The sequence below is a fragment of the Cyprinus carpio genome, chromosome B6, assembly GCF_018340385.1.
Source record: "Cyprinus carpio isolate SPL01 chromosome B6, ASM1834038v1, whole genome shotgun sequence".
NCBI classification, from domain to species: domain Eukaryota; kingdom Metazoa; phylum Chordata; class Actinopteri; order Cypriniformes; family Cyprinidae; genus Cyprinus; species Cyprinus carpio.
The window spans coordinates 17045425-17058577 of NC_056602.1; the positions used below are offsets into that span (position 1 = coordinate 17045425).

The window sequence follows — 13153 nt, forward strand, 5'->3', positions numbered from 1 at the left end:
ATAGAACTCAATGTAAGAAGAAAAAAGTCAGCAAAAGTCGAAAAAACCTAAAAAATTAAAAAAACACTAAAACACACTAAAAAAGTCCACTGAACATACAGCATTTCTATAACTCACAAAAATTCTTATAATAAAAAAAAAAATCTTATAATTTACTTTTTTTTTTTTTTTAAATCCAATGATTCAAAAATATAATAACACTAATTTATGGCAAAATGAAAGGATATCTCCCTCTTCCTCTTCTGGTCTGATGCTATATCCTTCTTCATCTACCTCAGGCGTGTTCTGCAAAAGAAAAGAACTGAAGTCAGTCTTTATTACAGATGCAGTGGTATTTTTTGATAGTTTAAATTAAAGAGCCATTAATGTAGTAGGCTTGAACTGCCATGCTTTCCGGAGTATCATCAAGCTATTAAAAAAAACATGTACTTACATATCTGTCCCAATCAATCTCCCCGTAGAAGCCATTTGGAGCCCCGTTGGTCTTTTTCTGTGGCTGAGTAAAACAAAACACAACTTTAATAATATCACTCAGATTCACTGATTTCTAGATTAGATGAGTTTGGCCTATTTAGGGGTGCTGCTGGGGGAATCTACAGGTGCTTATTGAGTATTCAGTTCTAGCGTTAAGACTTTAAGCTATAGAACTATGCTATCTCTGTGTTTTCAGTACCAATTCAGTCTCTTGGGGCTCCTGTGCCATGGACATCCATCATACAGAAAATAAAAACATTATTTGAATTATTACACTTTTTCACCATGTCAGACTATTTATATATATCCAATTATGCTTCACATGAAAAAAAAAATTACATCAACACTTATTAAAAAGCCCTGCATAAAAAATATATATATTTTACTGATTTGCAAAACAGGCCTAAAAATTATTGAGTTCAAAAATATCAATACAAATTTTTTTCATAAAATAATAATAAAGTTTTATATATATAAAATAAGCTTTAAAAGGATAGTTCACCCAAAAATTTTAATTCTGGAATCACATGATTGTGAGCAATTAATGACAGAATTTTCATTTTTGCGTGAACTATCCCTTTAATGCACTTGTCAAAATAACAAAAGCAGTAAAAAGAAAAAAAGTTTTAACAATGGCAAAAATAGTTATTCATAGCGTATCATTTAACTTACAATCTGCAAATAAGTGGAAAAATATAAAAATTGGGCTGTCAATCTTTTAAAATACTGAATGACATTAACAGTTTTTGCATTAACATTATTATAAAGCATTGTAGGTAAATATTTCACTTACAGATTTTTAATGATAATTACATTTTACCATACAAAGAATGCCAATGACTCAACTTTTGTTGAATCTCATATGGGCTTATTTTATAGATAAATTACCCATAAAAATGTCTATATTCATCATTGCAAATGAGTGATAAATGATAAATGCATGGTATGCTAGGGTCTTTTGTGTGTGTGCTGCAGCACTAATTGGCTCCAATTAGCTCAGAATATTTCAGTAAATAAGTTCTCAGAAATCACAAAGAACGGAGTGAATTGAATACACACATTAACAATGTTAAACATTTGATTAATTGCAAATGTTAATCATCAATGTTGGCAGCCCTAATTAAAACAAACATCAATTCAAATTCCAAAATAGTCAATCTGGCTCTTGAAACGATGCTGTAAGTTAAGAGGCACTTACTCCACCATCTCTGTCTGGTGACCCCCTAAAAACAGGGAAAACAAAAGAAGGAGACAAAGAGAGAGACAGAGAGGTCTTTAATACCCACTTAACATGCAAGCCTCTGTTTTTTTCTCAACTCAAGCACAGAAGCAATTAGCCAGGCTTCACTCTGAGGCACAGAAACACCTGTGCATTGGGCCCCAAACCGACACACGCTCTAAAAACAGGCATCATCTACAGCACCCTGAAGCAGGAGACCGGGATTCATAGTGTGCAAGCAGCAAATGCTCCATTATGTTAATGGGTTTGTGAGAGAACTCCATCAGCCTGCCTTAGGAAGCACTATTATAATAAGTTCATTAATCCTGTAAGGTCTGACATGTGAGATAATAGTCAAACAAATAAATTTTTTAGAATGGAAAAGTTTATTGAACCTTTAGACAAAATTTTATTCAGAGGCCCACATTAAGCAAAATATGTAATTTAGTGCAGGTACTGATATTTATATGGCCATAAAATATGGACTTATAATGTCAATGAAATCTATAATAATAATACTGGCATAAATTACATATACATATCAGTTGATACTCTATATCTTCCAATTATAGGTCCAAGTAAGATTATATTTAAAAGCTATGTATTTTTATTGTGGAGGGAAAAAAAGATGTATTGATAATCAAGTAAACCTAGGTGTTCATCTTTAAATATTACTAACAATATACAAGTTATTCTTACTTCTTTTACTTTATAAAAATCGGTAAAGATTTAATAGCAAAAAGACACAATTACTATTACCTGAAGGTGGACGATTTTACTTGCTAAAAAGTATCAGACATCAAAAGGCATAAGACTGTGTAAAATAGGTTTTTCAGCAAGGTTTTGATCAAAATTTTCATATCAAATTCATACAGCAGGCATCATAGGTTTTGAATTCTGGTATATAACTTAGTGAAACTTACGTAGAGTCAGTGTCCTTTTCTTTCTTCCGTATCCCGAATGCCTTCCTGGTGCGTTTTTTCAGTCCTGTGGTGTGGGGAGATATTGTCAGTGATATGTCCAAAACACACAGTTCAGCATCACAGACACAGACACATGGCATCTGATGAATTTACAAATGTGCTGTAACTGTGGGTGTGTGTATCTGTGTGCCTGTGTGTGAATGTTGAAACTGCTCTTGTCTAAAGTTCTTTGACATTTCAGATCAAAGAATGAATTGAATCCGTTATTGAATCACACTGCTGATTGCTGATACAAAATTGATTTCAGCATCACCAACATCAGAAAAGAAAGCATTTGCATTAAACACATGCATCAAAAAAGACAGACAGACAGACAGACAGACAGATAGATTTTAAAAACAAAGCCTTTCAAGGTAACAAAATCTAAAATAAAAAGAATGGCAGACATTTAGGCCAAAGTGGGTTAAGATTAAAATATGTTTTCATTATTTTATCTGTTAAGAACAAAGATGTGCATTATAAATACACATGATATACAAATAAAACAAATATTGCTTCATTTTCCAGGTATAGTAGGTTTATTTAATGGTAGCATTCAAGAAATTGAATGAAAAATATAAAAATAAAATACTACATAAGCTACACTTCACTCCATAAATTATACACTGATTCTTATTAAAGCAACTATATTAAAGTTCTACATTCAAGAGCAGTGAGTGATTTCCATCTTTGTGTTTTGTTAACATTAAAGTGATAGGCCACCTAAAAATTAACATTTTGTCATCATTTACTCACTCTCAAGTTGTTTTAAACCTGAATGAGTGTCTTTCTTCTGTTGAACATAAAAGTCATTTTAAAGAATTTGGGTAACCAAACAGTTGCTGGTTCCCATTGACTTCCGTAGTATTTTTTTTTTCCCTACTATCAAAGTCAATGGGGACTCACATTCATCAAAATATCTTCTTTTGTGTTCAGCACAAGAAAAGAAAATTAATACAGGTTTGGGACAACACGAGAGTGAGTGAATAATAACAGAATTGTAATTTTTGGGTGAACAATCCCTTTAATGGTGAACGGCAGCATATTTAGTACAATTCGTCTGCTGTCACTTTAAGATCTGTACACATCATATACGCATATGATATACAGGCACGCATCTGTTTTCCTCTCAACTCTTCACTTTCACTTTAGTCATAACCAGCTGTGTTTAAATGTAAACCATGTGTGTTTTTGACAGTAGTAGTGCAATCAAATGCGAAAGATAACAGGCTTTTTAGTGTGCGCACATTTCAGGTGTACAAGCTCATAAAAAACACAGAACAATGTTTAACCGCCAAGGCTTTAAAGCACATGCAAATAATTAAATTTTGTGATAGCGAACAAGTGCAGTGTCCCGTGAGTTACCGTTTGATGTGAATGTACTGTATATTGTGTTGTACAGTATATTGAGATGGATGTGTCAGAACTGCAACTGATAGAACACTAAGATATTTCTATAAAAGCAGATTGTGAAGGCATTTTAATCATCCATGATCAAAAATCGTTATATCGCACACCCCTACACTGGAGTAAAATTAATCATGGTCCCCATATAATTTAAATAGTCAAAACATTCTCAAACTCAATTTACAGTAAATACCCTTATAGTTATTTGGATATGAGGACATGGTTGTGCAGCTATGGGGCCTGCGTGGCTCTGAGTCAGGCATCGATCCAGTCAAGCCTCTGCAGCGACAGGGAGCTCCAACATGGCGGATGGCATTATTGATCTGTACTAAATATTTCCTAACACATCCACAGGCTCAAGCGCTGCTGTCTGGCTGAGAGCGAGAAGAGAGAGAGTCTATTAGAGAAAATTCCCAGACATTGCCTTAACGCGTCTACTTTTTCTTTGCCTTACATGTTCCAATGTGCTTGACACATTTCTTCTAAGCAGACATTGTTTTGTCTAATTAAAAAACATGTCAATCAATAATGTAACTAAGAAGGAGCAATTGTAAAGGAAGTTCACAGTAGCGAGGATGAAGTGGAAAAAGGGAAAAGAGACAAAATTTAACAACAGGAAACTAGCCATTCTTATTTGGGGCTGCGCATGTAATGAAATTTGTGCAACATACTTCATTTAAAAAATACAAATCTCCAGAGGTAAAAGTGTTAGAGATTGATGTGAAAACAGAAGCTGACAGCTTTATTTGCAGATCTGCTCTGTAAAGGGAATAAAACAGGTCAAGGCAGGACTTGAAAATTGACTTGATCCAGGGCTTTCGAACACCTAGCTGTTGAATGAGCCCCAACTGCTATCCACTATTATATATATTATCCTTCTAATATAATTTCAACAAAAAAAAAAACAAAAGATTTGTTGCTAGAATAAAAAGAAATTGCATTATAAATGATTATATTATTGTTTATTTGGTCACACTTTATTTTATGGTCCAATTCTCACTATTAGCAAACCATTAACTAGAACTTTTGCCTCAATAAACTACTAATTTGCTGCTTATTAATAGCTAGTAAGGTAGTTCTTAAGTTTAGGTATTGGGTAGGATTAGGGATTTAGAATATAGTCATACAGAATATGTGCTTCATAAGTACTAATAAACAGCCGATATGTTATTAATAGGCATGCTAATAAGCAACTACTTAATAGTAAGAATTGGTTTCCAATACTAAAGTGTTACCCTTAAGGCTAAGGATATTCTCTTTATACTGTTTGTATCTCCTTGTATACCTTAAAAATAATCACTGCTAGGTGTCAACTCCGTTTTAAACAATTTGTCCCTTGCAGAACAATTCTGATATGAATCAGGCTTATATATTTTTTTTGCATTTAGCATTATGATTGCATTAAGTGGACTATTACATAATCCGGATCTATTGGTAGAGTTATGGGTCTTTATAATGCTACAGAAGCAATCTAGCAGTTTTGCTTTTCAGGGTGGATAGATTAATAATATGTTAACATTAAAATAACTCTTAAAACAAGTTTGATGCAATTGAGATGTTATGTAATTAGTGTTTAGTTTGTTAGTTTAAGCAGAAAAAAACTGATTTGCTATGAACAAAATACTTAAGGGATGTAATTCAGTATACAACAGGTGGTAATGCAAAGGGACTAAATTTGATGCAAACATATCTCACCCTAACAAAAGAGAACTGTAGAGGTACCATAATACAATGGTGGCATCAAATGACAGCAACATGATACTTTGAAATATGTCACTAAATGCTTAGCAGCTTCTTGTACCATTGTACTTACTAGTTTTTGGTATTTTATTGTTAAAGCGCAAGTCCAAAGAGAAGCTTTTAAAAGCAGTTTTGGCTTACATGGATTGAGCACTTTTAGGCTTTAAATCTGAACCCTGACATAACACAATTCCAACTAAATCCACATACTGGCAAACACAAAAGAAACTACAGTATTTCAGTACAGTTTGGGATGCATTTGAACAAGCTGCTAAAGCAGATTACAGTCTCCGCAAGCACACAAACCCCAGCGTGGTCACACTTTCCATATAAGCTAACCCCCATGAGATGGTTTGAGTCCATTTTTTGACAAGAGGGATTTCTAAACACAGCAAAACACTAATTAATGGCTTTGAAAATAATAGTCTCCACATGTAAGCATCATGACGGAAGTGGTAACGTGATTACCAGTAGCTACTATAACTCATGGAGTGAAGGCCAAAGAAAATGACAGCACTAACCATCCAGGGACACTACTTAAGCAAACAGGAAAAGAGAATATGATATGTGAAAATAAAGATAGATAGTATTTATGGCTTTAGAGACTACAGAGAAAAACAGCAGTGGTTAAAAGCAACAAAGATTAATTGTCAGAGATAAAGCTGGGGAGACTGTAGGTGCCACAGAGCTGGCAATCATCTGTGACATCAGTCCAACTCACGTTTCAAAAAGATTAGTGTTCTACTTTTGGCTATTATATCCAAGAAAGTTTTTCAAGAGCTTCCTGGAGTTTCTTATCAGACAAACATGACTGTGAATGCCAATATTCAGATTTCCATCATCCTGAACTTTTTATCACAATGTACCACGGTTTCCACAAAAATATTAAGCAGCAAAACCTGTAGTCAACATTCATAATAATATAATAAAATAATAATAATAATTCTGCTGTGCTATCTCAGGTGTAAATTACATTTTATATATACAGACATTATATACAGTATAATGTAATTACAGTCTTGGTGAGCATAAGAGACATCTTTTAAAAACATTATAAAATCATTACATTTAAAATCAAAAACATTAAAAAATTTAATTGGTAGTGTGTGTGTGTGTGTGTGTGTGTGTGTGTGTGTAGTATATATATATATATATATATATATATATATATATAATATTATATATATATATATATATATATAATAAATATATATATATATCTATATATTCTATATACCACACATACACACACACACACACACATACGTGGTATTGTATGAAGTGAACTTGGCAATCTGTGCCTCTGAAGAAGAGAACATCCTGCAAAGCAAAAACATTGTGCAGTAGTTTTACATAGACACACGCAGACCTCAATAATAATGACAATCAGCAATCACCATATAACAATTAACAACAGACGACTGATTCAATAACAACATTAACTCAGCAAACAGCAAAACAATGTACCAGAATAATTTAGTCAAGCTTCAAAGCCAGCTGGGGGCTCACAAAGCAAATCAGCATCCTCTATATGAAAAAGAGCGGCAAATAGAGACAGATAAAACAGAAGAAAAGGAATAAGCATTCAGCATACATTAGGATGAGGGTGGTGGGAGGGTGTTCATCATGGTCATTTTATGACATGATCATAAAAAACATTATCATGGTACATCAACAGTACAAAATAACATGGTATTATAATACTACTTTTTAATAAGTGAGAGCGCTTATTCATTAACAAATGGACCATTGAGCTTCTCAGAGAGAACTCCATAACAGCTGAACTGAGATAAACAGTCGGGTGTTTGCATGTACTGTGCAGCTTAAGTAGTTGTCTATAGACTTGTATTAACATAATTTAGCACACCAGAATAATGATAAAAATTTGAACAAATACAGAAGGTAAAAAAAACTCATTTTAAGCACCAATATACAATGAACTTCAATTCCACTCCAGAAATTTGCACTCAACATACTGTAAAATTGCACAAATTAACAGAAAGCCAAGGGCTCTTATTGTCTATTCTGTCATTTCACCTAAAATGTCCACTAGCTTTGAGCACAAAATGTGAACCTAATAGCCTATTCCCTTCATTGGGTCCAGGTGGCTTCACTGTACACCATGTACTCAAAAGACCAACACACACACTCACAAACTCTCATCCACACAGAAGCAGATAAATGACTGCACATACTCAAAAGACACACTCAGCTTGAAATCCCAACCCCCCCAGAGGAAAAACGTCCACCACAGGGGAAACTGGGTCAGGAGAAGAACGGCCTGTGCTCATCACTTAGACAAAGACAAAGTAAACGATCAGACAAAGTCTGTTTTGGAAAAACCAGAAGGATTATACTAAAGGCACATGATTCAGTTGTGACACTGAGAAAATCACCCAACATGAAAATACTGTCCTCATTTATTTACCCTCATGTCATTCCAAACCTGAATGTCCTTCTGTAGAACAAATTGGAGATGTTTAGCAGAATGTTCATGTTTATAAAAACCACAAAAGCCAAAAAAAGCCTCATAAAACATGACTAGAACATATGACTTGTGTGTTATATTTCAAGTACTCTGATGTCATATAAAAGCTTATGATTCTATGACTTCTCTAAAGAGGCTTGATTATGAATATAAAAACGTGATTATGGTAGGCAGAAAAGAGAAAGATTTCAAATTTGTCTTCACTCCTTTAACTGTATTATTAGAAACACTAGTTTTCTAAAAGGTAATATATCACAAAGAATAGTCTTATAAATTTACATTACAGAAAAAAAATTAAAATATAAACATGTTTGCTAGATCTGCAATGTTAATAACTATGGAAATGCATCATTGAAGTCTGTGAAAAAGGTTCATACAATAAACGACACTGTGAAATGAATGAATTTGAATGATATTTCCTATTATAGAACAGTGAAACCACTGATGTCATCCAAGGGGCAAGGGCAGAAAGACGCCGAAATATCTTTCCCCTCATTAAAATGGCTACAGCAGTCTCCAAATGGTTGTATTATCACAGCACCTATCACAAACAAGAGCATTCCCATCATAAACATTACTCACAAACCATCTGCAACTTCAGAGGAAGGCCATTAAATGACGCAAGGTCAAGTTCCTACTGGTATTCAGCAGGGGATAAAGAGGAAAAAACAAGAGAAACTAAGATAAATCTGTCGGGTGGTTTAATTCTAATATATCACTGCCAGAGTTAGCATGGCAGATTGATTTAGACAGGGATTAATGCTTAACAGTCAGTTCATCTGGAGTGAGTTGAGCCATCACACCCACAGAAGAGATCAGAGAGCGCAAGGAATAATCTTAAACTCTCTCTGCAATGATCCGCAAAGCTACAATGACCCCAACGTGATCTCCTACAAAACAGAGTGCTTATCTTAATCTGAGAATATTCATTAACAAGTCTGAAGACAGATGGCTAAATTTATAACCGGATCAGCTAGAAGATTTTGCTCATCAAGGCATGTTTTGTTTGCACTTGGTTAACATCTCTCTATCTAAACCAAAAACACCTTAGAACACATTTTGATTACTTCAATGAAAATATCAGAAAGCATAGAGTACTGGAAGAAAGTGGAATATTTTGTTGCCTGATATTACTAATAGCTCATAGCAACTCGTACATTGCCAGCACAGAGAAAATTATTACCCAGCGGCTCTCACTATTAAGCTGTTGAACATGGAGTAAATGGGGTTGCCAAGTCTGCCTCTAGACTCACTGCCATAACATGCATTATGCATTTTTCGACTAACAAACATAGATACATGATTGATGGGACTGTGTTCATTTCTTTGTAATCTAAATTAACTGTTTATGAAAGGTTGATAAAACTCTTATAACTTCTCCTAACAAAACATTTATCAAAACAAGTATCATGAGCTATTTTTTTTTAGCAAGTTTGGGTTTAGAATGTTTTTAAATGTTTTTTGAAAAAGTCTCTTATGCTCACTAAGTCTGCATTTATTTGATGAAAAATACAGTAAAACTGCTAATATTGCTACTATTATTACAATTTACAACTATTTTATTTATAACTGTTTATTTCAAATGATCAACAATAAAGGATTTCTATTTTAATATATTATAAAATGTGATTTAATCCTGTGATGATGGCAAAGTTAAATTTTCAGTTTTTAGTGTCACTTCAGAAATCATTCATGCAGATTTGGTGCCCAAGAAACATTTCTTATTATTAAGGATGTAAACAGTGCTCTTTAATACTTTTGTAGAAACCATTTTTGTGATACATATATATTTTTTAAGGATCTTTTAATGAATAGAAAATTTAAAAACAACAGCATTAATTTGAAACAGAATATTTTTTATATACAATTTAATAGTCTTTACTATCACTTTTGATGAATTTAACACATTAACATTTAACACACTTTGTTAAATAAAATAAGAAATTGTACTGAGCCCAAACTTCTGAACTGTTTAATAAAAATTAATAAATAAATAAATACATAAATCTCTGAACATAACTAAAACAATCACTAAAAATGCCCGTTCATTTACACATGCCAATGATTCAGCAAACTGAATGTTACCTTCAGCCGTTGTCACTAAAACACAGTGCAGACTAATTTAAACATAATTTTAAAATTACAATTTCAACATCTTAACAAATAAAACAAAGCAGAAGTATGGGGCAAACAAGGCTGAGATTTCCCTGGAGAAAGCCAAGGAAGCGCTCAACATTTCAGATCTCACGCTATCTGAAAACCTCTTCTCATTGCTTTGGTTGTTTTATGAAGAGGTTTACTGAGATGCTGTAATGATAATGTTTTAGCTGGGTTCCTTCACTTGCAGTCGAGCACAATCCCCAGTCACGTTGCATGGACGCACTATGACTAACAAGCACCTAAACCTGGCCAACTCATTTGGTAAAAAGGATGGTGGAGGCCATTTTTCCATTGTTATGGAAATACACCAACAGTCACACAGAATAATTGAGTGTTTACTAAACGAACGGTAAACACTCGCTGCACCTGCACATGTAAAATAACCTCTACAATGGCTGTGAAGATTTGTTCCTACAAAAGAGGATCATGACATCTCACTTGTACGTTTATCTTGTAATATAATGGATTAATGGCATTGCTAAAGCAGTAATTAGATAAGTTTAAAAAAAAGGCTTTTTTTTTTTTTTTTACATTTAATTAATGTTAACAGTGCCATGGTTTACGTAACATCCTGTCTACTAACAAGCTTTCATGATATCCTTCAACGGGTGGTTTGGTGGAAAAAAAAAATATGGTTGTCTTAAATTCGACCAAGATATATACTCTGAAGTCACTGACTTTTAACGCCTATCTGCCTAATTTCATCTATTCCTACACAGCATCCATAAAGGTCAGGTTTACTTGCCTTCTAGAAGAAAATAGCACTCAATAAAAATGGACTTAAGAACAACCGTGAATTCATATTAGACTACCTAATAGTACACAGCCATATTTTTATGAAGAGGAATTGCAATGGTACTGTCACACTGTAGCTTACGCTCAGAGGTGGTTACTGCAATTGTAGGATCTAGCCTTGTGTTATCTTCATTATTCCCTTGAGCAACCAGCTCCAGTACAGACAACTGTCCCAAAATAAGAGTAAAAACAAGCTGCAATGACCACTATATGATCTCCAAAGTCATAAGCATAGGTTGAAAATGAAGTGAATTTTAGCAACAATACTCCTAAGAGCTAATAAAGTGAAATGTGACAAGAATGACAAGAATTTAGGAATTGATAGCTGATATTTCACAAATAGCTTGTAGATAATTAACTCTGTAAATTACAAGTGGTACAAAGACACTGCAGTGCTCTGGAGCAATTGTGTTAAATCACACCAGATCTGGTGGAGGTCTGGGCACTCTGTGTAAGACTAAAGAGGGGAAGCACAGCTCTCGTGCCAGTGTATGTGACATGTGCCAAGTCCTTGAGCTGCCTGCCAGCGAAAGAACCAGCCAAGTGGCTTTGTCCAAGTGTCTGAGCGCAATGAATGCTGATGGCAATCAATCATAAGATTGGTTAAAAAAAAAACTGTAGCAGGTGATAACTGAGAAAAAGTAGTAAGTCTCATTGTTAGAGAATAACTAAAAGTAGCAATGATACCAATTAAACTGTATCATATAGTAGTACTTGTATTTTTTTTAGCTTTGCTGCAGTACTCTTTTCTTTAGTTTGTAGTGTAGCTCAGTGTTTTTGAAAATAGTGTAGCCTTTTCAGTGCAAAGTTACTTTTTCCAACATGTAACAATGTAGCATTGTTTAACACTACATTGTTATTTTTAACTTTTTAGAACTCACTTCAGGGTAGTAAGCTTCATTATGTTAGCATTTTGCAGTGTAGCTAACTGTGTAGCTTGACCAGTAATGAAACTACTTCAAATTCTGATTAGCTTATAACTTGATGAGCTACAGATTTAATGTAGCTCCCTTAACAGTTGTCTATCAAAACCACACTTGGATTACTTGATCCTCCAGACCACAGGCTTCGTCTTCAGCCAAACACCATTTAAGATTCACTGCATCAGCTTTGCTACATGGAAATCCTGTTTATTAAAGACAGTCTTCACATTGAATTGATTCAGTACTGGCAGTGAATGAAGATTCTTTGTTGAGAAGCAGATGGAGCATCATGAGACAGAGGCAGATGGAGAGAGAGTCACATCACAGGGAAGCTCACACACACTGAACATTAAAAGATCAGCTGCTTCGGCCTCAATGCAACACCAAAAAGCTCCAAAAATCCCAGTATCATTTACAGTTAATTTTTTTATTTGCTAATCCAGTTTTGTACTGTATAATCCTATCACAGGTTTCTGACATGATACAAGAACAAGTGTAACACAATTACTTTGGTAAATGGCAATAAAAAAGGCCAATTTTATTTTGAACAACATTTTATTTTAAAATTATAAGTTTGAATCTCACAATTTTAACTTTTCTTCTTGCAATTCTGTAAACTCAGAATTGGGAGATGTAAACTTAGAAATGGGCTTCCATTATAAAATGCATTTAGAAAATAGGGTGAATTTCACATTCATGTTTTACATGACTAAAAAACTACTTTTCTATAATGCCTATAACTGTGATATCACAGAAGATTCTGGGTCAACTCCTTGCAGTGTTTGGATATGGTCTGTAACATGGAACCAAGTCCAATTTGTCTGACATAAAACCTTTTTCCTATCCCAGGAACTGGTTCCAAACAGAAAAAACTAACTTTTTCCTATAGTTTTCTATCTGTAAGCCCTGTTCTCTCTTTCCCCTCATGACTTTCTCCATGGAAGTGGCTTTTTAAGGAGTGTCCGTGGGTTTCTTACATTAACCT

At 34.0% G+C, this 13153-nt stretch overlaps 1 protein-coding gene across 12 annotated transcripts in view; it reads right to left on the minus strand.

The window, feature by feature from the left end:
• LOC109063235 (SH3-containing GRB2-like protein 3-interacting protein 1) overlaps window positions 1-13153 on the minus strand; it is a 74017-nt gene that overhangs the window by 27324 nt on the left and 33540 nt on the right. For 10 of the 12 annotated variants that reach the window (XM_042725948.1, XM_042725957.1, XM_042725950.1 and 7 more), the window contains 5 exons: window positions 2617-2680; window positions 1673-1697; window positions 674-694; window positions 434-496; window positions 228-285 (listed from right to left, as the gene is read on the minus strand). In XM_042725948.1, coding sequence (XP_042581882.1) covers window positions 228-285; window positions 434-496; window positions 674-694; window positions 1673-1697; window positions 2617-2680 — 231 coding nt within the window. The remainder of the gene's footprint in view (window positions 1-227; window positions 286-433; window positions 497-673; window positions 695-1672; window positions 1698-2616; window positions 2681-13153) is intronic. The other 2 variants (XM_042725960.1, XM_042725951.1) reach the window with 1 other exon arrangement.